Below are 27,628 nucleotides of genomic sequence, written 5' to 3'. Positions count from 1 at the left end.
GTTCCAAACACCATCACCATGTCATAAAAAAAAAAAAATTGGGGTGAGAAATTTAGCAAATTTAGGGTGCAATTATAAAAGAAGACTCTGAGGCTCAGCTGTGTGTACCCATCTATCTTTTAGGTCCCAGGCCTGTTGGTATATTAACTCTCCTTTATGTAATTTTACTAATGTAATCCAAACGACACCACCCACACAGAGCAAAGCTAAACTTCATTCTCTGTATTGCAGAGATGAAATAAGCATATTTTGCTGTGGGAGCTGAATTCTTGTGTACTGTATGAGTTGACGCTTGTTTAAGTGAATGCTCCTATTGCTGGTTATGACTGACAATTGATGTTTTCTATGTTCGTATAAAATGCGAAACTTTTTAATATTCATTTTGCTAAGTGAACAACATTCCTTGAAGTCAGAAGCTGAATAAGACTCTTCACTGCCTGAGCTACACCCCAGTGTAAGGGTTGTTTCTCCCTGTTCTGGATATGTTCTGTCAGAACAACCTGCTCTGGCCTGAGTCTCACGGGCTCTGTGCCTCTTGCCAGACTAGCACTAATGTGCTTTTATTGAGGTTTCATTTTTAACTACTGAATATGAGGGTAGTAGATGAAAATATTTTTTAGATATACTCTAAAGCAACTAACAAAGTAAACCTGCAGCAGACTACTGAGATGTTGGGAAAATACAATCGTCAGTCTCTGTGTTTATGTGTACAGATACATAAAATATGTAGAAATCATGCTCATTTTTAATTGCCTTATCTGAAAAATTCCAGGAAACTGTTAAGCAAATGATAAAATATAATGATTAAAAGTCTTATTCCCAGATTTTCATTTAACATTTATGTGTGAAATAATGATTATGAAAGTTTTGTACGTGAGACGAACGAGTTACACTGTTACTTTGATGTCAGACTTGATTTACTGGATCTTGATAGTAAATTAGAATAAATTCATTTATTAAAATAAAGACATGTATAATCTAATAATAAAATGATTCCAAGGCTAAATTCTTTCTGAAGTACTTTAATTATTTTTCCTGAATAAAAATACCCTTTGTCACTATTTCAGCCACAGTCAATAGTGACATGCATTTAAGCAGACATCAAGCTGATCAATCAAATGGGTTGAAGTAAAGAATCACAGGGTAGAATCTTAGTTGCCTATAGTTTTCACTGTACAAAACAATGCCAACAAAATTCAAGATTCTTCAAATGGCTATTTAACTCCTCCCCTAGGATAAATAATGCAACAAAAACTGCTAAAGTCTATTTCCAAAAATTGGTCAGTGGTCAGAAAAGTAGGGATTAACACTGCAAGCTTGAAAGGACAAAGGGTGTCTTTTTATTGTGAAGGTGAACGTATTGGAGTTTATCTTTTTGCTTTGACTTGAATGCTGTTAAATGTGGCTGAATATTGAAATCTGACTTCAGTCTACAAAATAGTCAATATTTTATATTATTATTAAAATAAAATATTATAGTATCCTATTGCAATATATAGCATATGCATAGTAGAATATTAGTGTATTTTTACATAATATTTCATCTACATTGATAGTTTATGTTAATAGTCATGTCTAACTAGCTAATTGTCAAGTTTAGTAAAAAAGCCTGTTGTAAGAATAGGAGTGTACATGTTTGGGGAAGGAGGAATAGTGTTTGCTTTAAACACAGTGATTTTTCATTTATATAATATACCTTAGGGGTAGAGTAAATTTAAGGGGATGTTAGAGTCAAAAAAATTTCATCAATTGTATTAGAGCGATGATAAGTTTCTACACAGCTTAAGGTGCTATACATATTTCATTGTAAAATTACAGCCACGAAGCATCAAATAAAGCAAATTTGTCCCGAATTCAAAACAAAGAAGAGGTAGCAATTCTCCCAGAAATGAGCCGTAGAAATCTTTATCAGAGGTCTTCTGGGTCTTAAAAGATTATTTGGATTTGGGGGCTGCTGGACAATGTTATAGAAAGTTATTGAAGACATAAAAATCTGAGCTGACATTGTCTGAACACTGGGCAGGTGGTAGAGGGAAGTATCTCTTAGTTACGTGCTCTCTCCTGTGCAGTACCTTTAATGTATAAACGAATTAGAACCTTTCATAGTGGTTTGAGTGTACTTGATATCTAGCTGTTGCACAGTTTAAGCTGCAAATATTTGAACAAGTGAATGGGAACTTTCTTAAAATTCATTAAAATGTAGACACCTACAGAGATTTTGTCAGCCTTTAAGACTTGCTGTTATGTTAGTTTTAGGAGAGTTGTCAGTGGTGGAATGAAGGTGAAATAAATGGTTACAACATATATGTTGTACCTATGTGTGGTTCTCATTAAGCTCTAAATTTACCTGGGTTGTGTGTATTATTCACTATCTTAAACTTTTTAGCAGTATAAGGTCGAAAACAAAGAAAACATACTACTAAATTAGGATACAGTGAATACTATCATGTAATTTACTCTTACATGATTCTAAAATTTGCTCCTGTTTTGAGAATGGTTTCAACTCACTCTTTAAAAATATTTGTTTCTATGTATGGAGTGAAAAAATGATAAAAGTTTAATTTCCAGGTCAGAACAGTAGTGAGACATAAATGAAGTTGAAATAGTTACAATTACTGTCAACTGTGCTACTTAAAGTAACTGGGGAGAGAAAGATCCAGTAAACCAGATGTTCCCACTTAGTAAAAAGGGCATTACTAATTAATTAGAATCTGAAAAGTAGTTTACTGAAAAATCCCTCCATGTTGGCTAAATCCAAGGAAGTTCTTTTTGTACGTTTGAATGGAAATATAAACTCTTTATTTTACAGCTTTGGTAAATATTTGCATTCTATGGCACTCCCACCTTTTTTTATGCTTCAGCCAAAACTCATTTTTCTAGGATAAATTGATCAATGTGTTTTGCCTTGTGTAAACTTCAGTTGAATGATAGTGGCAATATTTTGAATTTTACACTTTCAGACTTCAAAGCAGCCTGTCATGTGATTTGTTATACTAACCACACGCTATGAAGCAACCAAAACTGTTGACACATAATAAAAACAAGAAACTGCAGCAGATCTATAGTATCAAAGCCTCGGGTAATAGTTTACTGTGATGCAAACCAGTGTACTATGATTCTGCATAATGAACAAGATTGTGTGAAATGGTACCTCACAGCCTTGCAGTTGAAGTTCTTCTATTTCTTTAAAAGTAATAGAATTACTTTAAAAGTCTATAGACTTTAAAAGATCAAGGTTAAGTTAAATTGTTGGGTTTACTATCTGAACTATATTGCAATACTCTAAAAGGAGTTTTTCAAAACAAATGAGTTTTCATATGTGTATAAATGTAAGAAAACTTAACAGATGGATACTGTTTCAGAAAATCTCGAGGAGTAAGGTGGTGGAGAGGACAAGAGAGTGTTGATTAGTCCTTTTGTACACATTTTTCAGGTGAAACAGGAAGTCTTAAGCAGAATAGAGGAGAGTAAGGTCTTTGCACAAAATATTTCTTCTGATGTTTTTCTCCTTTTCCAATCCTTTTCTCTGTTGAAAAAGGTAAAAGAATGAATTCATGTGTTGGTCCAAACCAGCAGATAAATAATAAATGATCTGTGTTTGAATGCCCACTGTACCAACAGCTGATTCCTTGTGCTAGGTATAGATAATACACCCTGACTTATGTATTTAATTGAAATTACTGCTCCCTGTTGTCCTTTCATGTTATGGAACTCCTTCAGATCATCTGAAAAAACACAACTAAATCATCCATACAAATAAACGATATAAATTCTTTTACTGATTAATTACTTAAGTAATTAATCAGTAAAAGAATTTATATGGTTACTTAATTATTTAAGTAATTACTATATTTCTGCTGATATATGTGGCCATCATTACTTGTGCATAGCACAAAAGGGAAACTGATGGTGCCAGTAGCATCAAAGTGAATCAGTCATGAAATCAGTGTAGTATAGGCCAGGTTCACTGCCATGACTGTGGTAAGCAGCTTTACTATTGCACTTCTCCACCTGTGGGGGTTGCTCTCTGAAAGTGGTCTGGGATAAACAGGGATGGAAGATTTTTTTTCCTACTGTCTTCGGTGCTCATTATGTCTTTAACATTGTCCCCAAATAATTCTGTTTGATGTTGTTGAATCTGAGGTCATGTTTTGCTACTGTCATTAATTGGTGAAATAAAGAAGGTTTTTCTAAGACTGAAGAAAATCAGATGTTTCAGAAATGAGGAAAAAAAGACTAGAAATAATAATCCAAAGAAAGGCAATAGAAGTGTACTACAAAAGGTAGATGTAATTTGCAGCATGCCTGTACGGAAATTGAATGAGCAGAAGATATGTTAGAGAAGTTCCAGATCTCCCCTTTAAGGGAGTTTTGGCCAGGCTTTTTGTATCTGGTTCTGCCTGCTTCATGAACCGTAAAAGCAGCCCTGGTCTGGTTTTAAAAAATACTGGTACAGGAATCCTTCATTGTTGAAGAGCAGATTCATTGCTTATGTCTTCAACCTGAAAATGTGTGTGTTTTAAAAACTTGCTTATTCAAACTTGCACTTTTGAACCTTCAGTCTATTATGTCACCTTCAAACCTCTGCATCTTATAGATTTAGATCATTAAATCTATAACATTATAAAAAATAATGTTTTTCTACCATTCCCATTCAGAATTCTTAGAAGGGGTGACAGCCCCTATATTCAGTGCATTAAGTGTCTTGGTTGACTACCTTAATTGGGATTTCAGATATTATTTATTGGAATATGAGGAAAGATATTGAGGTGCTGGAGTGTATTCTAAGAGGGATCCAGGGCACAAGTCTTATATGGAGTGGCTGAGGAAGCTGGAGTTACAAGTTTGGAGAGAGGGAAGGTCAAGGCAGAGTGTTACTGCTCATTACAGCTACCTGAAAGGAGGTTTTAGCCACATGAGGGTCAGCCTCTTCCAAGTAACAAGTGACAGGGCAAGATAAAACATCCTCAAGTTAAACTAGGATGTATTTGGATTGGCTATTAGGGAAAATTTCTTCACTGAAAGGGTGGTCAAGCATTGGAACAGGCTGCACAGGGAAGTGGTGGAATCACCATCCCTAGAGGTATTTAAAAGATGTGTAATGTGACCCTTGGGGACATGGTATAGTGGTGGGTTTGGTGGTGCTGGGTTAATGGTTGGACTCAATGATCTTAAAGGTCTACGATTCTAAATTGAAGCTTAATGTACTTAAATAATGTTCCCTGGTGTAAGATGATGAACTCCTTTGTAACGTTAGATGGTCTGAGACAGACTGTTGTTGTTTTCCATTTTGGGAGTTAAAAAAGCAGAGAAAGAGCTTTAGGTTTTGCAGACTGAGGAGTTCTCAGAAGTGCTAAATGTGTAGAAAGCTGGCAGTGAGAGATGTGGGCGTAAGAAAAACATCTCACATAGAAACAAGTGAGCTGGTATCCAGTATTTATAATGCTGATATCATGCACTGATACATAGTTCTATTTATGAATAGAGAGTGTCCCTATTGGGTATATATATATATATATGAGTATTATAAATTTCATATCTAAATAAATAGGATTAATTTCTAAAACCAGCATCCCATTGCTCAGAAAATGCAGCATTCATAAACATTTGGTCCCATGTATGACGGGTGTAAAGTATACTACTTGAAACTACCATTCTTCTGGATGGTTTGTATTTAAATGACTGCTGCATTCTCCAGAAGATGATGATGGTTTCTCAGTTTACCTTTTCAGATTTTAAAGTTTTCAGGACCTGGGTGTGCTGGTCAGCAGCTTGCTGAACATGAGCCGGCAGTGTGCCCAGTTGGCCAAGAAGGCCAATGGCATCCTGGCCTGTATCAGAAATACAGCAGGGCTGTGATTGTCCCTCTGTGCTCTGCATGGCTGAGGGCACACACTGAGTATTGTATCCAGTTCTAGGCCCCTCATTTGAAGAGAGACATTGATACTGGAGTGTGTTCAGAGAAGGGCAGTGGAGCTCATGAGGGGTCTAGAGAGATTAAGTCTTATGAGGAGTGGCTAGGGGTACTGGAGTTGTTTAGTCAGAAGAGGAGCCTCAGAAGAGTCCTGCTCTCTAAAGCTACCTGAAATGAGATTTTAGCAAGATGGGGGTCAGCCTCTTCTACCAGTCAACAGGACAAGAGGAAATGGCCTCAAATTGTACCAGCGGACACTCAGATTGGACATCAGGAAGAATTTTTTCACTGAAAGGATGATTAAGCATTAGAACAGGCTGCCCTGGGAGGTGGTAGAGTCACCATCTGTGGAAGTGTTCAAGACATGACTGGATGTGGCACTTAGTACTGTAAATTAGTTGTCACAAGGTGATGTTTGGGTTGGACTCAAGGATCTTGGAGGTCCATCCTAACCTAATGATTCTGTGTTTCTATAGTCTGTCACCAGATGGTTTGGTCTCTGTTCTGAATCATGCAAAACACAGAATGCAAAAATAGCTTGCATTAGCAGCAGCAGCATGTAAAGTGGGGTTTTCCATATGAAAGTCAGGTAATTCCTTGTGTTTGCAAGCATGGTGGGAAGGAACTAGGCAAGATTTAAACATTGCTAACATGGCATTGAAGAAGCACTTCAACTAGACTATCCATGCAAACATTCCAATCAATAGCACTTCTTTTTTAATTTTTTAGATTCATTTCTGTCTTGGAGAAAATACAAGTATGTTTGTTCTATAAAATTTGCACAGGTACAAAGCTGAGAAAAATTGCTTTAATTGACTTGCCTTTATTTTTTCTTTTTAATTCCCACTTGAAAAAGTTCATATCAATACACACCTGACAATAATTTTAAGGTTTTTGCACAGCTGAAATAAGTGGAATATGGGGTTTGTGAAGCTATTTTATTTTGTTTTGTTCTGTTCTAATTAATTTGAAATCCTGAGCAACTGATGCATATCAATTTTTTGTTCTTATGAGTTTGTTGTGTATTCATCCTTCAGATATACGGATATTTCCATGGTTTAGGAAGTGCTGTGTTATATACAGTTCATGATGGGGCTTGTCACCTTTATAGATGCCATATTTAAAGTATTTTTCTTTTATGTTTGCTAGAGTGATGCCATGGCATCATCGGGACTCTTCTTCAAAGATGGCAAAAAGCGCATTGACTACATCTTGGTCTACAAGAAGTCAAGTCCACAGGTAGAAAAAAGAAGCACATTTGAGAAGAATTTGAGAGCAGAAGGATTGATGTTAGAGCGGGAGGTGAGTTCTGTAGCTTATGTGGCATCAAAAACCCTCTTGTAAGACTGTCATACTTTACTGAGCTGATAAAAGATTCCAGATGAAATTACAAGCCTTTCCAGTCAGGCTGTTCCCATCATCTGCTTAACCATATTAAACTAATAAGAAGAATAGTTTGATAGTGTGTGTTTAAAATGATTTGGGGATACATGCTTGTACATAGAAGTGTAGTGCAGTACAAAGGGGAAAGTTCCAGCTTCTTATGCCTGCAGAACCGAAGAAGCTTCAGTAGTCCATGTTGTTGCTTTATTGTATAACATCTACGTGTTTCAGCAGAATGCCTGATGTTAAAAGTCTCACTGTTTTTCAAGAGGTGAAGGTTGTAACGATTCTGGTTACTCCATGGCTAGTAATAGTAGTATTAATATAAAAATGAAAGAAAATGGAGCCAGGGAAACAGCCTTGGATTTTTGCTGTCTCATAAATTACCTAGAGAACAGGTATATATTTAGTCTATTCTGATGTAAGCTCCTATTGTTCATGTATCTTTTGTCTTGATTTTTCATCTCAGAAGAATTCTATTATATGGTCTCTGTTTAAGCAATGAGCTTGCAAGATGTAGCTCACAATATAACATGTTGAATATTCATAAGCAACTAACCTGACTAAAACTCGATTTTAATAATAAAATAATAAAAATAACTGCTTTTTTTTTCCAATTTAAATAAATAGTAGAATCTTAGCTTTTGTCAGTTCAGAATTATTGTCATTCAGAAACAAATGGTTTTATAAGATCTGAAATGTTTTGTTTTCCACTAGTATTTTATTTTATCCACATCTTTAAAGAAAGTAAAATATTTGAGGTAGCAGTATGGAACTGTGGTATGACTTTATGGAGCTGGTGGGCAAACTTGTAAACATTTTAAGTGTTATTACTCCTTTAACTGCATTTTCTCTTACCTTTACTTACCAAACATTGCAAACTCAAATTTTTGGAGGCTTTAATCAGACTCAACTCAAATATCAAAATATCTAGTTATAAAATCTCAGGCAAATACATGTGGGAGAAGGATGGAGAGCTGAAGTGTTCATAAGAGAAGGTGAATGTAGAAATCTGTAAGGCTGAAATTTTTATGTACAAATAAATTAGTGATGCAGAATATTTGTGTATAGTACACATTGTAATTTTAACAAAAAATCATCTCAGTTCATACGCATTTAACAGTTCCCAGCAGGTAATTCAATGACTGAACCATCCCCTTGAGTTGCCATTTTGGCAGAATACAACCTGGAGCCTTCTGTCTTCTGTTCTCATGTCTCTAGCAGCTGACCATGCTTCTCCTTTAATGGGAGACACACAGAATGGTCTTCAATCTGCTTATCTAAGGTGATTTTTTTGAGGTTTAAAATTAATTCCATGTAAAATTTATTCCCATGTAAAAAGGTGCTGTATAAAGACTTTACTAATGCTCATGACCAAAAATCTTTCCCTGCAGATTCCTTTTCTCCCACTAGTCTACACACACTGCAGTCTGTAAGTGAAAAAGGTCACTGATTTTCCTTTGTCTAGAAGAACGCTTATTTTCAGAGTTGCATACCCAATTCAGGCCTAAAATCAGAGTTTGACCCTGAAGAATGCTTCTAGAAGGGTGGTTGCTATAGGTTTAAATTATTAATATGTATTTGTGTATTACTGCTCTTTACAGCCAGCTGTTACCAACAGTGATATCATGTTTGTTAAAATTCACTGTCCGTGGGAGACACTGTGCAAATATGCAGAAAGAATGAACATCAGGATGCCTTTCAGGTATTGTGGAAACTCTTTTAAGAAACCTGTAATTTAGTGCTTAATACTAAAAGTTCATCACTTACTTAAGTCTAAAATGCAGTCTTTGCTGCTCTGTAGCCAGGCATGCTCATATTTATTTTAATGATGTGATAGGGAGAGAGGAGAAACAAATAAGTCCTGTTGTTTCCTCATTTTTACACGGCACTGTATTACTTGTTTTCAAACTTGCCTTCTAAATCAAATTGAGCATATGTCTTTTAGAAAACAGTAGTTCACACATTGTTTTGGATGTTCTTGGCAGAGTTTCAGATATTCTCCGTATGAGCTTGATTAGATAATAAAATCCTCCATGATTTTAGGGTTTTTCTGAAGTGTTACTGAAAGGCAAGTGAAATGACAGAAAAATCTAGTGTCTTCCATGACTCCAGTGTAACACATATTGTCACAATTTGAGTACAATGAGGTCCTGTAGATTTCTTTAGGCAGAATAATGGACTGAACTGAGTTTCTTGTCTGAATGCAAAACAAGTTCTTGCTGTATGTTTTTGCAATAAATATTTGTTATTAATTTGTGGGACAAGTAAATATTTCCTGCAACAATACATAAGTCTTTAAAGGAGAAAATGTGCCTTTTCAAATTGATTAATAATGTTCTTAGAGAGAAGAGCATGTAGTGTGCTGTGAACCTCTCCATGACTTAAAGCGGTAACTGGATGCCAGTTGTGTGACTCATGGAAAATGCCCTTGCGGCACTCCTTTCTCACTCTAACTGCCAGGTGCTCAGTCTTCTATGCTGTGGTGGTGTGGCTCTCTTGCTTTGGACCTAAGGCAGAAACAGTGATTGTGAAGCATCCATTGCTCATATCTTGCTCCACATACCCAGTTCTGTAATGAGTTTTCACATCATCCCATTAAGTGTTCAAAGGCCTTCCCAAAAAAAATGTTTTCTGTAACAGTCATCTTCGATATGTTTAAGGATATTATTAAAGTCCTATTTGAGTTTATCTAGTTCAAAAAATACTTGTCAGTATATTAAATATAGAAGTGTTTATGTATGGGTACACATACATACATCCCTACAATCTAAATTCCAATTAAAATTATTTTTTCTTACATTTAATACATCAATTAATAAAATTGTGTTTTAGCAATGGTTTGAATTCTTCATAATTTTAGTTACTTCATAGATCCATAGTGCTCTCAGAACAAAAACATCTGACTTTTGCAATCCTGATTTATTTGGAAGACATTCTAGGTGATGTTTGTTTGTTTGTTATAATAAATGACATGTAAATATATTCTCTTTAGTATTTCCCCAGTGTCTTTATTCCTGGACTGTTGCTTTAGCTTCTTTTTATACAATTCATTTCAGTAAAGCAGAAGTAGATAAAATACTAAATTTTGCAATTTCACCTTTTTGATGGTTTAGCTGTATAGTGAAATACATATATTTTGGAAGAAATTTTTCCACCTCGAACTCCATAATAGAACTGTGAGAAATAGTAAATTTTTCAACATTTCTGTTATGTTTAAAAGATTATAATGGGAATTTAAATGAAATTGCAATCTAAAACTTGTGTGAATATTTCAGTATATTTCTTTAATTTCTATACCTTTTAAAACAGAAGACTCAACACAATTCTGTTATAAACACAAACTGGATGTAGCAGGTTGAAGAACCTGCCCTGCTTTGCCAGCAGCCTTTCTAAAGTGTCCCTTGTAGGAGATGAACAGTTTTTCATTATACCTTCACTATTTATAGAAGGCTGTGCTTCAGAAACTTGCTGAGGCAGAGTTCAAGTCTTCATCTTTGTTCTTATTTACCTGGATGGCTTTTTCATGGGTGCAAAAATATAAATCTGCACTCCTGTAACAAAACATCCTGTGACCACACATTTTATAATTTAACTACATATTCTGTTAAAAACACTTGTGTTTGAAGTGTTGAATTTGCTTTCTTTTGAGGAAACGTTTCCTACCTGGATGTTGTATATTGTTTTCCTAAGGTAACCATTCAGGGGACACAGGAACCTCAAATGATACAATTCTTCCACAGTTAGTGATTACTCAGTGAACTAGAGTATCTTCCTCCCAAAAAGTTTTAAGTCATCCTTAGGTAGATTTAAGTAGGCCTAAGAGGAGAAGAGAATTGGACTTAATGATCTTTGTGAATCCTTCTTACTTGAGCTATTCTGTAATTCTAAAAAACAAATTATTTCTCTTAGACTTTATCTGTTTTATCAGTGGTTTCTGTCTGGTTCTAGTATATAGTTAAAGACTACAGATAACCTTCCCTGCAGTATTTTAATGCAGTATACCCGTTTGCTCTTTCAGAGTCTTGCAAAATTTTGACTTTTAGTTGTGTCAATATAATACATGTATAACACATGAAGAATTAAATCCATACCTTTTAGTTTCAATTTGCTCAATCCAGGAATCTAAACAAAATCAAGAGAATTATTATCACACAGGTTACTTCTCTCTGTTTCTGAAAAGAAAAAGTACTGAGATTCACCCACATCCCCAGATCTATTTTAGCATGGCATTATACAAAATGTGTTGGCAGATATATAATATGCATCATATATGTAATATAGATGGAATCTCAGTCTTTCAATTGCAGAAGGAATTTTTTTCTAAAATTTCAATAGACAGTGTGTAATAATCATTATTGTCTTGTATCTAAGGCTGACTTTGCAGTGTGGGAACCCTAAAAACCATTTCTCCATCCTGCCCAATGCTACACAACACTACTTTATTTGGAAGCATGTGTATGGTTTCAAACAGGGTTTGTGTCAAAGTTAGATCATGACTGAATTACAATTTTTTAACTTTTATAGGTGTTTTAGTTAATTATATGGTCTGTCAGTAGAAATGCAACTACTGTATGTTTCCAGAACTGAGAAAAAGCTTTAATTTTATTTGTCTACAAGTATCTTATGACACATAATTATTATTTGTAATTAATAAGTTATTTATATCTGTAACTTAGCTGAACTCCATCATCTCCATCCATGCAAAACAACTAAGGGGAGCTAAAGGGAATTAAACAAGAGTTTTGTTTAAAAAAAGTCTGAAAACCCTTTAATAACTCTTCTTTGGTTCATTTACAGTTCTGCCTAGCAGTACCAAGAGTCAGGTTGCCAACAGTCTGCAGACTGGTACATACATAGTTTTCCAATGGCCATGTATTTTCCAGACAAGGTGCCTTTCACCGTCTTTTTAATGTAGAAATTTCAGTGGGTCTTCAGTGAAAGTAATGTGCTTTAGTAAATCTCAAATACTGCTCAGGTGTGCAGTTGCAGATCTTGCTAACTCCTGAGGAATCTGCAATATCAAGGTTTTTCTGTGGTTGAAATGTGATGTGAAATTATAGGAGGAGGTCAGAAAAAAAGCCTGAAAAACTGAAACTAGATATGGAAAATGTAACCATGCAGCAAATATGTCTCCAATTAGTTTAGAAACAACTGTTCTCAGAAGGCTTTACTGGGAATTTCTGGTCTTGTTTCTCTAAGTGTCTATGACTGGTGAAGGGTGGAGCGAAAAGAACTGTTGAATGACTTATTGATTAACTGTCATTCTTGTCAGTAGCTACAAATCTAAAATGTAATTTTAGAACAAAGGTAAAACTTGAAAAATGTGAAACTGTGTTATTATAATGACTTTTTCTATTTAAATTGCCTTTTTAAAGTGTTTTCCCCCTTTTTGCCTATGAAATTGCATGTTTTAAAGTGTCTAGCATTCTTTTGTAACGTATATATCTTTTTCAACTTTCTTCTACTCGATTAATCTCAGCTGATTTTTGCTGTTCTTTCAGGAAAAAATGTTATTACACTGACTGGAGGAGCAAAACCATGGGCAGGTTGGTGGGTGATATGTAGCTTCTAATTTTGTCAGATAGTCACCCTGCTAAAGAAAACCCATTCGCAGTTGTAAATTTATCCATGAAACTTGGAAAAGATTATTTTCCTGAAAACTCAAAATATGTCAGCTCAAAGTGTTAAAATATTCGTCTGTAACAAGGTGCAGTACTTTAAAGCTTTGCCAGTTCTCATTTTAGAAATGTAAAAATGTTTATGCCAAGGGGAAAAAAAAAAAAAAGAGACCTTATCCGCACAGCAAAGATTTAATACTGTATCTATCTCTGCCATTATATCTGCTGACATGAAGCCATACTTCTTCGGCATGAAGGATACTTTTGAGATGTGTGTCGCAGATTCTGGCAGTCAGCTACTTCCTTAGATACACAAACATACTTCCTCTCATGTGTGTCCTTGTGATCAAGAACAAATCAGTCACATGCTGAAGGCTGCTTTGAATTTTTATTTGCTGGCTGCGAGAATAACTTGCAAAACTCACTTGTAGGTAGCTGCTGCTACTGTTAGTGTGTTTGTCAGCCAGAAGAAGGGTACAAGAGGCCATAGGAGCAGGTGGAAGGAGCCTGGGAGTGCTAGCAAGTGAGAATGGGAGACACTGAGCTGTAGCTACTCCCCATCACTTTAGTCAGAGATAATTATCACTTGTAAATCCTAATCCCCAGTGGAAAAGATACATGAAAATATTTCACATGAGGGAGATCTCCTGAAAGAGTTCCCTATCACAGGTTTTCTTGAGATGGATCTTGAGATTAGATTGCTTTTGATTTAGGTTCTCTTATTGTTACTTTAGACGGTAAGGAGCTCTCATTTCTCTGGAACTATTTAGGGAGTCTCATGATTACAGTTTCCAAGACAATCAGCTAACAACAACAGAATGTTGAATGGTAAAGTGAGAAAACTTGAAACATACAAGCTGATAAAATATGTTGAAATAAACCAATTTATAACATAGATTTACAACTGCGTTTTGTCCTCTTCCCAGTTCACATGCTTGCTCCATTTTAGCATGCATTATGAAAAGTCTAAGTGATATGCTTTTAATAAAAGGCACAATCAACAAGCTTTACTTCAAAATTGTCTCATTTCATCTATAATCCATCTGGTGAGTCCTGGATATTACATGAATTTTGTTTTCCTTATTTAGAAGGACAGATGTCTGAAAGATGCACAGTACCTGTGAATCAAGTAATAAATAATTCCCATGCCAGATTGATTTTATATTTGAGATAAATACTTTAACCTGTGCTTTACTTTGTGAGAATTTGGGTATGAATATTTTTATGCATATATTTTCTGGGACTTTATGTAATTCAATGCACAAAGGGATTGTGTGAAACAAAAGAAATAAAGAAGCTATATTTAATATCGAAAGCTAGCTCTAACATTGCTGACATATACATCGCATGCATACTTCTACAACTGTCATTGTTACCTTGCATCTTACAACTTTTCAAACTTAACTGCATCTCTGTCATTTATTTAATATCTTGTTAAAATTTCTAAGTAGAGTTTTTATGAGCTACAATGAGGAACTATATTAAAATCCTTGTATATCAAAATATTAAGGTTTAAAAGTTTCTATAATTTAAGAATACAAAGTAATATTAGTATATTAGACCTGCTGTGACATGTACATTTCACAGCATTGACACGGTTATATGATAGATCTATCTATAAATGTTCTTTAAAAGGTCTGCAAAAGATTATTAGGTGGATGAAGGAAAGGACAAGAAAAATGTAATACTTAATTTCTTTTATGTGGTATCTGTGTGGTGTCTCTCTATTTATATGTCTTTAAAAAGCCCTTTACATAGTATTTAATTCTATGAAGCTTGATTTCTATCTGTAGAATCACACTATAGAAATAAATTTATCATATTCATGAGAAATATTTGGAAAGCCTTCTTCTCAAAGGAAAGAAATATACATGTAAATAGGGCAGGTATCAAAAATAATCTAAATTCTCAGATCGTTCACTGAATAATTTAGTAAAACTGTCTTGTAATTGTCATGTTGGACCAGCTGACTTCACACTGGTAAATGATGGCATCAAGGAAAAGAAAATTAAAACATAGTTGTCTTAGGATGCAGCTTCACTCTGCCCACCGCAATGTTAAAATCACTTAATACTTTCAAGGCTAGAGAACCAAAAATCCCTTTGTTTAGCACCTGACCCACAGTAAGTTTGCTTTGCAAAAGGACTTTTAAAATCTTTTGGATTTCAGTCTCCACATGGAAGTGATATGTTGATATGATTCCATTAAACAAAGGTATCATAATTTTCTATTTTTAGTGATAATTGGGTCTATATGTTGAATCTGTCAACCCTAACGTGTTTCCCATAACAGTACATGGAAACTCACCAAACTATATGCCCATGTGACTTGCTGGCACATAGTTGACGCTTCTGGCAAGTCTTGAGAGACACAAACACCAAGCAAACTACTGGGTGATGATTGCTGTCAAAACTACCTAACATGACTGGTGAAGTTGCATAATTCTGGTATCTCATTCCATGAGTTTGATCAGATAATGCTAAGGTCATCTATATACTGTGTTCCTTTGCATTGCAGTCTGTTGAGTAAATGTAATCTGCAAGGATTTTTGGATGAACTTGTTCTGCAAAAAAAGATTAACCAACCAAATAAATAAGAATGGTACAATTGAGAATGGAAGTTGAACAAAGCTGAAATTACAAGTATCTTCATAAAATATTAAATTGTGTAGCCAAGAATGAAATGCAAATGCATTTCAGAGTACTACCCCTTGGTCCAAAGTGCATAGTGTTCCAGTAGCACCAGCTGGATTGGTTTCAATAAAAGCATACCTGGAGCAGTGTCCCATAACTTTGCAGCACCATTCCACCGGGACATTTTTAACTCGTCGCCTGAACTACTGACTTCCCCAGACTACCTCTCTCTTCTTTTACTGTTGCTAAATAGGCTACATTGAATAGATTAAGTCAGGAATTTGTTTAAACTGCTACTTTTAACCTAGAAAGCTGTCGCTGTTGAGACGGCTAGGACACACAGAATGACTTAATAAAACTTCAGAATGTTTAGCTGGTTTGTTATGGCTGCATGTTGTCTTTTATACATTCCTTAACAGAGTTTACATTTTATTAATTGGTTACAATAAATCAACCCAGTGTTCATTGGTACAGAGCAGTCTCCACCTCTGTTTTCAGCTAGCATTCACGAAACTTTTCTAAAAATAGTTCCTGTAGGTGCAGGTTTCTTTTGTTTATCTTCTCCTTCTTTTCTTCTCGGTTTCCATGCTAACGACCTTGGTAAAATTCCTTTCAGGGGTAAACACGAATCTTATCAGCTACTCTTTTAGCTAACTTGCACTTCAGGCTCAAAGGCCAGCTGTCAACCTCTACTGCAGAAAGCCACTCTGAGTAAAAATGCTAATACTTAGTCGTATGATTTAGGCAAAATTTTGTAATTAAAGGCAAGCTCCATGAAAATTCAATTTCTTCTTCAGCAGCAAAATAACATAATAAAAATATCTCCCTTGTTGGATCTTTTTTATACATTCTATGCTATCTAGCACTAAAGGCGCTACATTTTGTCTCAGGAGAGAAACTGCATATGTAATGTAGATACAAGCATTAATCTATTCCAATGCTGCTTTTTGTGTTAAAAGAAGCAGCTATGAATTTTAAACGAGAGCTGTCTTCTTTAACATAATATTTATCTACTTCTTTTTAGCTTTTTGTATGGGAGAAATGATCAAGACTTTTCCCATTACCAATTTTAAAGTACTTTCATAATAAAAAAAAAAATCTGAAATTAGAGGCATTGTTTTCCTCTTCTTCCTGATGCATTTGCATCTTTTTCTTATTAAAAAAGAATTCTGGATTTTGACTAAAAAGTCAGCAAGTGTCCAACAGAAAAAAGAGTTCAAAAGAGTAAAGGGGAAACTCCACTTATATATAAGAGAACTTCCACTGGAACTAATAAAGATAATCAACTCACTTACTAAGGTATTATTAAGGAGACACTTAAGGAATCCACCTGCCTGTGAACTGTGTTTCAGTTTCATGAATGTGTTATGTTCTTTGTCTTATAATGGTTGATGTTGAATACAAGTGGTGTCCCTCAAGTGCAGTATCAGTTACAACAGAATGTGCACCAATATCTTGCAATATATAGCCAGAAGAAAATTTTGAGAATTTTAAATTTAACTGTAAAATCCTTCTCCCACATTTGACTAAAGTTTCTATCTGATACTGGGTGAAATAGGGGTAGAATGTTTTTGCTGATGTTGATAATAAGAAGTGCATTTTCACAAGGGTCACTTTGTTGCCTGAGAGCAATTTACCATGTCATCATTTACTGGTCTTTACTATGAACATTAGGAAATTGTGTTCATTCACATTATGAAGTATTATTAACATTATGAAATATGACTTTTTACTATGGACATTATGAAATGTGTAGCTGTGCTTCTGCTTAGCAAAGACAATGAAGTATTCACTTCAGAGAAAAAAAATTGTTGCTTAGCTTTACACTTCTTGTGGATATAAAATATATATGCTTTATATATCATGCATACATATTAATTGAGTAGAACCCAAATTCCACTGAAAAAAATACTATTTAAGGAATGGTTTTCTCAAATTTAGAGTTTTTTCTGAATCTCTGATTTGCTTATTGTGTCATGATATAGCATGTTTAATTTGAGATCTACTCCTTAAATAACCATGTTGCATTGCAGTTGAATATGAAAAAGTATAGGTGAGCAAGGAGCGCAAAATTGAAGCGAGCATTTGCTTGAAAATTAACTGCACTTGACTAGATTTACCTGTGCATAAATGATGTCCTGCGACATCATTGAGGCAAGGTGCCAGTAGAGAAAAAAAATTTATGTTGTCAGAATACAATTTAATTGAAGGTACAACATTGATGTTCTGTTTGTGTTTCGTAATACCAATTTTTAGGGATCTGCAGGAAGCCATGTCTAGGGGTTTTTTGCCTAAATACTACATAACCATTTTGGTGTAACATATCCTTTATTTTATTTGATATTTAGGTATGCTGTTTCATAAGGCAATATCAGCTCTTGGATTTTTAAGAAAATTTTCAGGGGAAAGCTTTGTTGCAATCAGAAAACCATAATCTGATCCTCAGCACTCTCAAATATACTTAAAAATTTTATGATTTTTAGTGTCCACATTGCCCGGAAAGAGAGTGGGGAGGAGTTTCACTTGCTTTGTTCAGTGCAACTAGGTATGATCTTGACTAAGGCATAAGCATCCGTTCTGCCAGATGAACTACCTTGAAAAATTAACTTCTCCAGACTCAATACTGCAGTCCCATTTAGAGCCATAATCCCAATAATTTTAGGATGAGTTTTACTCAAGTAAAGGGTTCAAGATGGATTGCAAATAAATATTGTTCATTTTGCTTTTTAACTCCTTATTTTCTTTTATATACCTAATGTGGAAGTTTCCTGCTTTCATTTAATTTCATTTCTAGTATGATGTCACTAAATATGCAATGCTGGAGATAGAAATAGCAAGGAATTGGGAGCCTGTAAATCTGACTTCCTTTTGTCTCAGTTTGCAGAGGAATATTAGAGAGCTGAAAAGTTGGTTGCCAAGAAACCCAATGAAGCTTGATAAGGAGGCCCTGCCTGATCTAGAAGAAACAGATTGCTACACAGCACCCTTTAGCCGTGCACGCATACACCAGTAAGTGCTGGGATCGGAAAAGCAGTGCCAGAGACCACAAGGATTTTCTGTTTTCTCACTTCTAAGCAAGTGATAGAGGTAGCTCCTAACAGATGGTCAGTGGCAATCCCAAGCATCATATTTCATATTATTCTCTTAAAGTGAAAATTTGCTCTGTGTTACTTGCTATCTGATGGTCAGTCAGTAACATAATCTGAAATCTGACTGAAAAATGAATGTTGCCTTATTAGTTTAGAAGTTTTTTGCTATTTTTTCCTTTACATTACAAAATGCAAATACTTGCTCAAGTTTTCAGTGCTTATTACTTATTTGACTTAGGCAAAACCTGATGCAGCTGTTGAAATTTGGAACACCGGAAGCAAGCTAAAACCAGTGATGATTTTTTTTCTCTCTTATCATATCTGCATTTAAAAAGGTCTTTTGCCTCTGAAAATACAAATATATATACAACAAAACAATATGTGTTCAAATCAGCATATTGACTATGCTGTAATTAAACTGTGACATAAATTTTTTCAGTACCTAAAAAGTTGAGTTTTAAAATCCTGTTTCTTAAAGTTATTTTGTGAAAACTGTTTTAGGAGGGAAAAGTTAAAGTAGAAATGTGAATGAGGATAAACAGGATTTTTCTGCTCAGTAAAGAAGCGAAATGGTGGTGAACTGACTTGACCCCAGAAAACCAGAGTAATTGCATTATAGACTCAATTCTTTTTTTCCCATCAACTTATGATGCTGCACTGGATCAATCCCCTGCTTTTGGTGTTTTCTTCTCAATCGGCTCAGTTGTTGTAATTAATTGTAATAATATCACTTTTGGCACAGCTGAGCAGGAAGAAGCTCCTGCATATCACATTTCTGGTGTCCAGAATGGAGTCATCTGGCCAAGGATGCTTTACTTGGTTCCATCCTAGGATCCTCTAAGGGAAAATGATTGTGGAGCTGCTACCCAAGTCTCCAGTGCATGGATTTTTTTTTTTTTTAAATAGTAGTATAGTTCACTACATAGACAACTGTCAACTCATAAGTAATTTGAATTTAAGGTCACCACTGCAATTGAAGATCTTTATTTAATTAATTATATCTAGAACCAAAATTAACTAGATAGTAGGATATTTTTGGTTTTAGTTTTGTTTTCCTAAAAATAATCTGTGATAAGGTTAACTTTACCGGACCTGCTGTAAGGGTGTAAAATCTTATGCCTAAGGAATGTAAATATCCAGTAAATCATTGTAAAAAGAAAACACTTGAACAGCTATGTTTCAACATGTGTGCATTGTTTTGAATATTAAGACATTAATTGTTTTAATAGTTTTACGATAAACAACAAAGACAGCTTCTTCAGCAATTCCACAAGAAGTAGAATTGTGCATCATGTGCTACAGAGAACTAAGTATGAAGATGGGAAATCCAAAATGGGTGAGAATGCTGTATTTTTTACCTAACCCAAAGCTATAAAATTTTTCATCTTTAATTGCCTGAAAAAATATTATTTGAATAAACTCAGTTAATTTTTTCCTGTTCTTGGAATCTTTTCATTCACACAGTAACAGAGTTGAAACAATGTCCAGTCATTTTCTACCTAAATACCTCTGTGAAAATCTGCAGTATTTTTAACTTAATTATTCATTAAAATAAGATGGAGGGGTAATTGTAACATTACATTATTGAGAGCCACGGTAAGGGTTACATATACCTCAGAAAGCTGACCGTGTTTTCACGGACTGATCCTAGTATTTCAGCTATTATCCATCCATTTCAGTTCAGCAGAATCAATGTGTGCTACACTTGATTTATTTGGGGTCTCTGTGTAGCTCAGAGACAGTTGATCTGAAGACTGAATTCAGTTTATATGAACAGTGTTAGTTTTTAGAAGGTCTAACTATCCATTTTCATTTTCAGTGACCAGGGTATGTATGCATGATTTTCTATTTTTTCTGCAGGAGTTAAATAAAGGATTAAATATGCAGAGGCTTGGATGATACCAATTACAGAAAGTTGTTGCTTGAACAACTGAACAAAAGCAGTAGTAAGAAAAGCAGGGAGAGTGTTCATATGTAACACTTTTACAGCTGACAATGGCAAATTTCATTATGAGATTAGTTTAGTATAATTTCTTTATTTGAAGAGGCAGATCTGTATTCCATCATACGTACCTGTTTCTTGGGGAAACTTTTGGCTACAGATCTGCTCCTAAAGGCTATTGAATCTTTTTGTTGTACCTATCAATGGTTATTTATTTTTTTCATTTTTTTATAATGTGCTGTGCTAGTACAACAAACCTGGTTTTAGGAAGACTCCAGGAACTGATCCAAAATGCAGTAGTCAGTCTGGCACAGAGCACTGCTCTGATATGAAGTTGTCAGCTGGCTTATATTTAAAAATACCACATGAGCTTTTAACCCTGCAGGGCTTTCACTGCCTCAAGGTATGGTCTATCCATACCACTGTCTGTGTATATCAGATCATCTGGTCACCCATAAAATCTGTATTACATGCTCTGAGGAATACAGTGTGAATGAAACTAACTTCTCACACTCAATCTGGTACAAGCACTCAGCCCTGAGAGAAAGGTTGCAGACTTTGGCGCTTTGGCAAGTTGCTGCCTAGTTTGACAAACCCAGAAATCTTGAAGGATCCACGATACCTGCTGAAGTAGTTGGTGGGATTGTTGATTGTCATCTTTAGCAGCATTCTTATCATTTCACACTAGGTTACATTCTCCAAATGTAACTTGAAAATTCACACTACTTGAAAAAATGTATAAAAATTGATATTCAGAACTAATTCTTTTTTGGGTTTTTTTAGGTATTAATAGGTTACTAAATAATGGAACATATGAAGCAGCATTTCCACCACATGAGGTAACCTAGTTAATTTGATTTTTAGTTTCATATTTAGATTAAAGCTTGCACTAGTGGTTTGGGATCTTACTTTAATTTTGTCCTGCAGACTTTTAATTTCATATTGTAATTTGTTGATGCTTCTTTTATTTGTAACTTTTACTTTAATATTGGCTTTTAAAATTCTGTATTTAGAAAATTTGGATATTATAATAGCATCCTGGAACATTTTCTTGTTGGACTAGGATATTATTATTCTTCTCTGATTTTTTATGAACTAGACATTGCCTATTAAGTTCTTAAGGAGAGTATCACTTCCAAATTGTTCCAGTTAGTTGTATTAAATTATTTTTGCTTGCCACCTACAAAAGGTTTTGTTTTTCTAATAGCTTGGCCACTTGATCACAGTTAGGGAGACTGCTTAATTATTTCCTGTTTAGTATTTTCAGAATAGTTCTGGATAATTCCTACTTGACAATACTTTTTCCAGTAGTTTAAAGTTGGCTAAGGACTGTAAATCCACAAAATAAACAAAAATCTGTGTATGACTTAAGAGGGTTTTTTGAAAATCTTTTGATGTTGAAGAAGCAAGCCACACATCTTCAGTCTTTGAAATGCTCTCAGGAACATGGTAATTGCACCTCTGAACTCTGGGTGTTTCAGCTGAATATTGTGACTTGGTTTCGTGTTTCAAAGGGTTTAGAAATGGCTGAGAGTAATTTTTTAATTTTTAAGTACTAGGAATACAGAGAAGGAATATTTTAGATAAATAATGTAACATCACTGCTAATACTACAGCTATGCATTTTTGACTTCAGGGAAAAGCTGGCTGTACCAGCAGAAAAGCCTGTGAAGCTTTCTCTGGCATCAAAGCCATGCTGTCATATCCATTTGATAAGTTCCTTTGTTATGGCATAAGCTACTGTTTCTACATCTCAGTTAAAATTAGTGAAATCATATTTTTAAGCCACTCTTACCTTAATTGCTGCTTGACTGATGCTAAGGACTAGTAGTGGAACACTCAATTAATTTTTTTAAATTTCTTTTCTTTCCCACATGAACAAATAAGAGTGAAAATTCAGTCCCAGCGGGAATGCTGAGAGTTGAACTCTTTTATGGATGACAGTGCAGAAAGATGCAGGAAAAAAAAAATTAAAACATGTAATACTGGGTAATGCTTTGCAGTCATTTATCCAGCCTACTGTGAGAATAAGTTGATGTTCTCTTCCTAGGTGTTCCTAGATGCTGCAAAGGTCACACTCGGTGTTAACATCTTTGGTATGCTGCTTTGCTGACTGTAAGGAGAAAGGAGTAGACTTGGACTCTTTGCTATGTTTAGCTTTGGTTCTAACTCATAACTCTTAAGTCAGAGAATCAGCAGATTGCAACAAGTAAATGGTGTTCTTTGAATTGTGGGGAGTGCTCAAGATTTTAATTACATGATAAAAATCTAAATGACTTCGTTACCTAGATCTACCAGGGTCAAGAATCTGTCCGATCACTAACTGAAGTATGGCACTGGAGAACTCTGCTCTCCTCACAAGAAATGACTTGGCTCACTTGCAGTCAATTGATGAAATGTTTTCTTTACCACAGCTGTGTGATGGAAGGTTTTTGGGGAAAAAGTTCAACTATGAAATATGTCTGACTTCAGCATTGGAGCAAAATTACAAATGCAAGAGATTCTGCTCAAGACTGTTCTAGCAAATCTGTCTTTTACCTTTTGACTGCCAGGCATGAGGCTATTCTTTTAGTCTGTTAGGTGGTCTGTAAATGTCATACATGGCCTGGAAGGACTCCTTTTGGATCAGACTGACTGTTTTGCTTTTAATGCCTCAAGAGTCCTATGTAGCTTCAAAATAATGCCAATTCTGTTTCCTTCATCTTAGGAAGTATATACCACAGAAAAAATATATTTCTCTATGCCTTCAACAGTAGTGAAAGAAATTCATAGAAAATGTCAAGGAGAAGAGAGCTGACACACTAGAAATTTCTAAAATTTCATAGAAGAAATAAAAATATGTCAAAAGAATTTCTTGAAAAATTTATATAGGCAAAAGCATACAAGTAGGTATCTATTAGTAAAATAGAAACAAAAGGTCCCATAAAGAGTTGAGTACTTCTTTAAAGTCTTTGATTAATATGTTTCAGTCATTAATTACTAGAGAAACTGGCCATTTCAAAAGTGTATGCGACCCTGTCTCTTATGTCAGGCTTACATTAGCTCCTGATGACATGTTCCAGATGTGCCTAGAATAAGAGACCTATTTATTAAATATAAAGAACATTTCTATTAAAATTATAAGAAAAAATACCTAAGAAACTTATACATTTTCCATAGAGCCTAGTAATGTACTTACATTTCTTTGTGGTTTTTTTCAGGGAAGTCACAAAAGCAGACATCCCATCAAAACACATGGAGCACAGAATCACAGACACCTCTTGTATGAGCGTTGGGCACGATGGGGAATGTGGTACAAATACCAGCCTCTCGATTTAATCAGGTATTCATACTTTGAAGATTTTCTCTGATGCAAAAAGCCTGGCAACTGTGTGCTAATTATATTCATAAATTCCTCATGCTTTCCTATGACATTTAGATATTCCCTATTATTGGATAAGGCTGGGGTTCTCTTGAGTTGCCTCTTTTGGGTGTCTTTTGTAGGTTAATTCCAAATGAGTCTGCATAAAGTACATGTAGTTCAAACTGATCAGGAATTTGCAGTGTTAAACTTAAAATACAAACCCATGATGTGGTCTGCTGATCAGAGACACTTGGTACTTGTGAGAGCACCTTTGAGAGTGGACTCTGATCCACATGGACAGTCAGAGTTATCAGATGCAGAGGGCTTCAAATGCAACCCCATTTTAACCTTTCCATGTGGATTTAAATAAACTCCTATTTATATGTCTTAAACTTAGTGTCACAGGTTACCAAATGTAAAATAGAGAAATATATATAATTTAAGTTACATAATGGTGGTATTTGGATTTCATAGTTTCCTCCTCTGCATTGAATACCAATAGTTCATTTTTCTTGCTGTAAGTTTTTATTCCTGATCTGAGTCATAACCAATTATTGGTGGAGCTAAGCATGTGCCATGGGACAATTTTATGCTGTACCTTGACTGACTTTCTGATCGCTGCTATTTCATCTGTTCTAGCAACTGATACCCAAATTTTGAAGAATTAAAGTTCAGTCTTCAGCTTGTGTTTTCAGCGCATTGTTTTCACTAATAGTAGTTTGAAATATGTCATGGTAGATTTATGATAGATAGTCATACATGTCATGTATGATTATCTACCATAAATTAGATAATTAGATAACAGTTAAAAAAAATTAGTGGGTTTTTTTTAAATTGAATACTTAGATCATACTAACTTACTTTATCCCTTTCCAGATTTTTTGTGTCTGTGTACATCTGTATCTATTTATCTATCTATCAATCCTATGTTCAATAATGTTGCTACTAGTCCATCTACTTAGTCATTGCAAGGACACGAAAATTACAGAAGCAGTACAGTTATATCCTTTCTCTCATAAATCTGCAATTAGTGTCACTAAAATGTTATGCTAACCTGTCTGTTTTCTAAAGAGACAATTTTGCCATGAACTTGTTATGGTAGCTCCTTGTTAGAATTATTCTACTACTGTGACAGTAGAGATAGATAGAGGTCACCATAAAATTTAGTTTTAAACAATATATGTGTTTCCTTTTCATGTAGGCGATACTTTGGTGAAAAAATTGGACTGTATTTTGCCTGGCTGGGATGGTATACTGGAATGCTTATTCCTGCTGCCCTGGTTGGGCTCTTTGTTTTCCTCTATGGATTATTTACTATGGATTCCAGCCAAGTAAGGTAAAATTCTATTTAATAATATGTAATAGCCTGTTAAAATTTGAGAACGGTCTGGCACAACTTAGATTACTATACTTTAAAATGTTCTGCAGATATGGTAATAATGTAAAAATAGCCAAAATAGAATATTGGGTGTTTGAGTCAAGTATTTACACTTTGTGTATTTGTTTTGCATCAAGCCAGATGTGAACTGCTGGCAGTGGGCACTCTTATCACTGCATCTGCAGTGATTCCCATTAAGGAGAAACAGACCAGTCTGTAAGGACCAATTCTCATGTTGGAGATACTGCAATAGTTGTTCATCTAATTAAGGCTAATGGGTGAAAAAACAGACATATTCCCTCATTACCTCCAACTTGCTATAACCTCCAGAGCGTAGTACAGCTACTAAACTTCAACTTTTGTCTATGTCTTTTATTCCTTCTTCATTAAAAGGGGTAAACTTGGAGTCTAACAAAATTCTTATCTGTGTCAATGTAACTTGCAGCCAGGAGACTTCGCTTCAGGGAGGTTACAACCACATGAAATGAACCAAGTTTTCGTTTCCCCCGTTTGTGATTTTGCTCTGAGAAGAGTTTATGTCAATTTACGGGTTGTGATGAGGGTGCTTAAGTGCTGACTGTACTTCTAGGAACTCTCTGGGCATCCACCCTGTTGCAAAGTATTCCTTTAGATGTTATCAGACAGTATAAGTATCAGTGCTCTTAAAATTGCAGCTGTTGCTCCAAGCAGTTTGGGTGCTTAGGCTGTGTGGATACTTGGAGTCAGATTTCACAGAAAATGTTTCTCTGGCTTAGAGCAAGACTATATCCAAGTTTTATATAAGGAGGTTTTTTTAACTTCTATTTCACAGTGAGTTATTATATTCTACAGTGCTGTAATGAACACTTTTTTTTAAAGCTTGCTTTCTACGGCGTACTCCTGAGAAACTGTACAAATTCAAACCGCATTAAATACAGTTAAATGCAATAAACTTAACAGCCAGGAAATGATGCTATCTTGAAGATATTTCTCTCTGAATTAGGATTGTTTTTCACCATAATGTCTTCGAAATGCAGTGGATCTAAAGTCAAGGATCAGCGTCTTCTTAGAGCACAGGGACCACAGCTGTTGAACTGTCAGTCTTGTATTTGTCACGTGTACAATGGCACAGTTCCAACAAAGAGGGAACAAGGGGCCATAATCTACTATTATCCAGGTATAGCTTAGTATTTCTTCCTTGCGGAAGAGAAAGGTGTGTCATTGGCAACTCCCCGAGAGAAGGAACAGAATTTCTTGCCATTTCATTCTTTCAAACTGTAACCTATTATGTGCTATTATATCATAGAATCATAGAATATCCTGGGTTGGAAGGGATTCACAAGGATCATTGAAGTTCAACTCCTGGGCCTGCATAGGGCAGCCCCAAGAATCCCACCATGTGCCTGAGATCATTGTCCAAATACTTTTTGAACTCTGTTGTTCTTGGTACTGTGACTACCTTCCTGGTTCCAGTTCCCAGCTGCCCTGTGACTGAAAAACATTTTTCTAACATCTAACCTAAGCCTCCTCTGACACAGCTTCACACGTTCCCTCTGGTCCTGTCACTGGTCACCAGAAAGAAGAGGAAGCTCTGAGCTATTAGATTGCTATGAGATCTCCCCTCAGCCTCCTATCCTGGCTGAACAAGCCATGTGATTTCAGCTGCTCCTCAAATGGCTTCCCCTCTAGGCCCTTAACCATCTTTGTGGCCTTCTTTTGGGCACTCTCTAAGAGCTTTATATCTTTCTTATATTGTGGCTCCCAAAACTGCACACCATATTCGAGGGGAGGCTGCACCAGCACAGAATAGAAAAGGACAACCACCTCCTATGTGTTATATGCTTCTCCCAGGAAGACTTGAAGGTACAACTCCTGTTTAACAGAAGAATGCAGTTATCTTCCTTGCTGAAGGTTGCAGGGTGTTGTAAATCACGTGGGCACAGAGGCAGGCTAGCTTTTGAGGGTTTCTGTCCTCAGTCTTCTCCCTTGGCTGTTGCTGAATAGCTGCAGACAAAACACAGACAAAGCACATTTGAGTTTGTCCCTGTGGAGGCTGGTTGTCTTGGGTCTCATCCTGAGGCACCTCATTGTCATGCTGTGCTGCACAGACTGCCAGTGTGCCCCAGGCAAGAGACTGAAAGTTAGGTAAACCCCCATACGAGCCTTATATGCCTACAGGGGAAGGTGAATATTCATGTATTTATTATAACTATCGTTAGCCAGCGTTCATTTCAAAACACAGCCTGGAAGGTGTTAGTAAGGATTAGACAGAAACTTCCTACCTAGAGCAGAGAGGAATCATCCATTAGTCCATTAGTAGATGGACTGCACAGCTATTCTTATTCT

The 27,628-nt window shown here is 35.4% G+C and overlaps 1 protein-coding gene across 2 annotated transcripts in view; it reads left to right on the top strand.

Annotated features, from left to right (window-relative positions):
• ANO3 (anoctamin 3) overlaps positions 1-27,628 on the top strand; it is a 171,257-nt gene that overhangs the window by 106,403 nt on the left and 37,226 nt on the right. For both annotated transcript variants that reach the window (XM_066187291.1, XM_066187292.1), the window contains 8 exons: positions 7,064-7,216; positions 8,902-9,002; positions 12,802-12,846; positions 18,429-18,560; positions 19,870-19,976; positions 21,366-21,421; positions 23,783-23,904; positions 25,127-25,261. In XM_066187291.1, the coding sequence (XP_066043388.1) occupies positions 7,064-7,216; positions 8,902-9,002; positions 12,802-12,846; positions 18,429-18,560; positions 19,870-19,976; positions 21,366-21,421; positions 23,783-23,904; positions 25,127-25,261 (851 nt within the window). The remainder of the gene's footprint in view (positions 1-7,063; positions 7,217-8,901; positions 9,003-12,801; positions 12,847-18,428; positions 18,561-19,869; positions 19,977-21,365; positions 21,422-23,782; positions 23,905-25,126; positions 25,262-27,628) is intronic.

This window comes from Chamaea fasciata, unplaced genomic scaffold (genome assembly GCF_029207755.1).
Source record: "Chamaea fasciata isolate MVZ Bird 193981 ecotype frontalis unplaced genomic scaffold, bChaFas1.0.hap1 SCAF_7, whole genome shotgun sequence".
Lineage (NCBI taxonomy): Eukaryota > Metazoa > Chordata > Aves > Passeriformes > Sylviidae > Chamaea > Chamaea fasciata.
The sequence above is the reverse complement of the archived record's forward strand: the minus strand, read 5'-3'. Positions and strand labels throughout refer to the sequence as shown.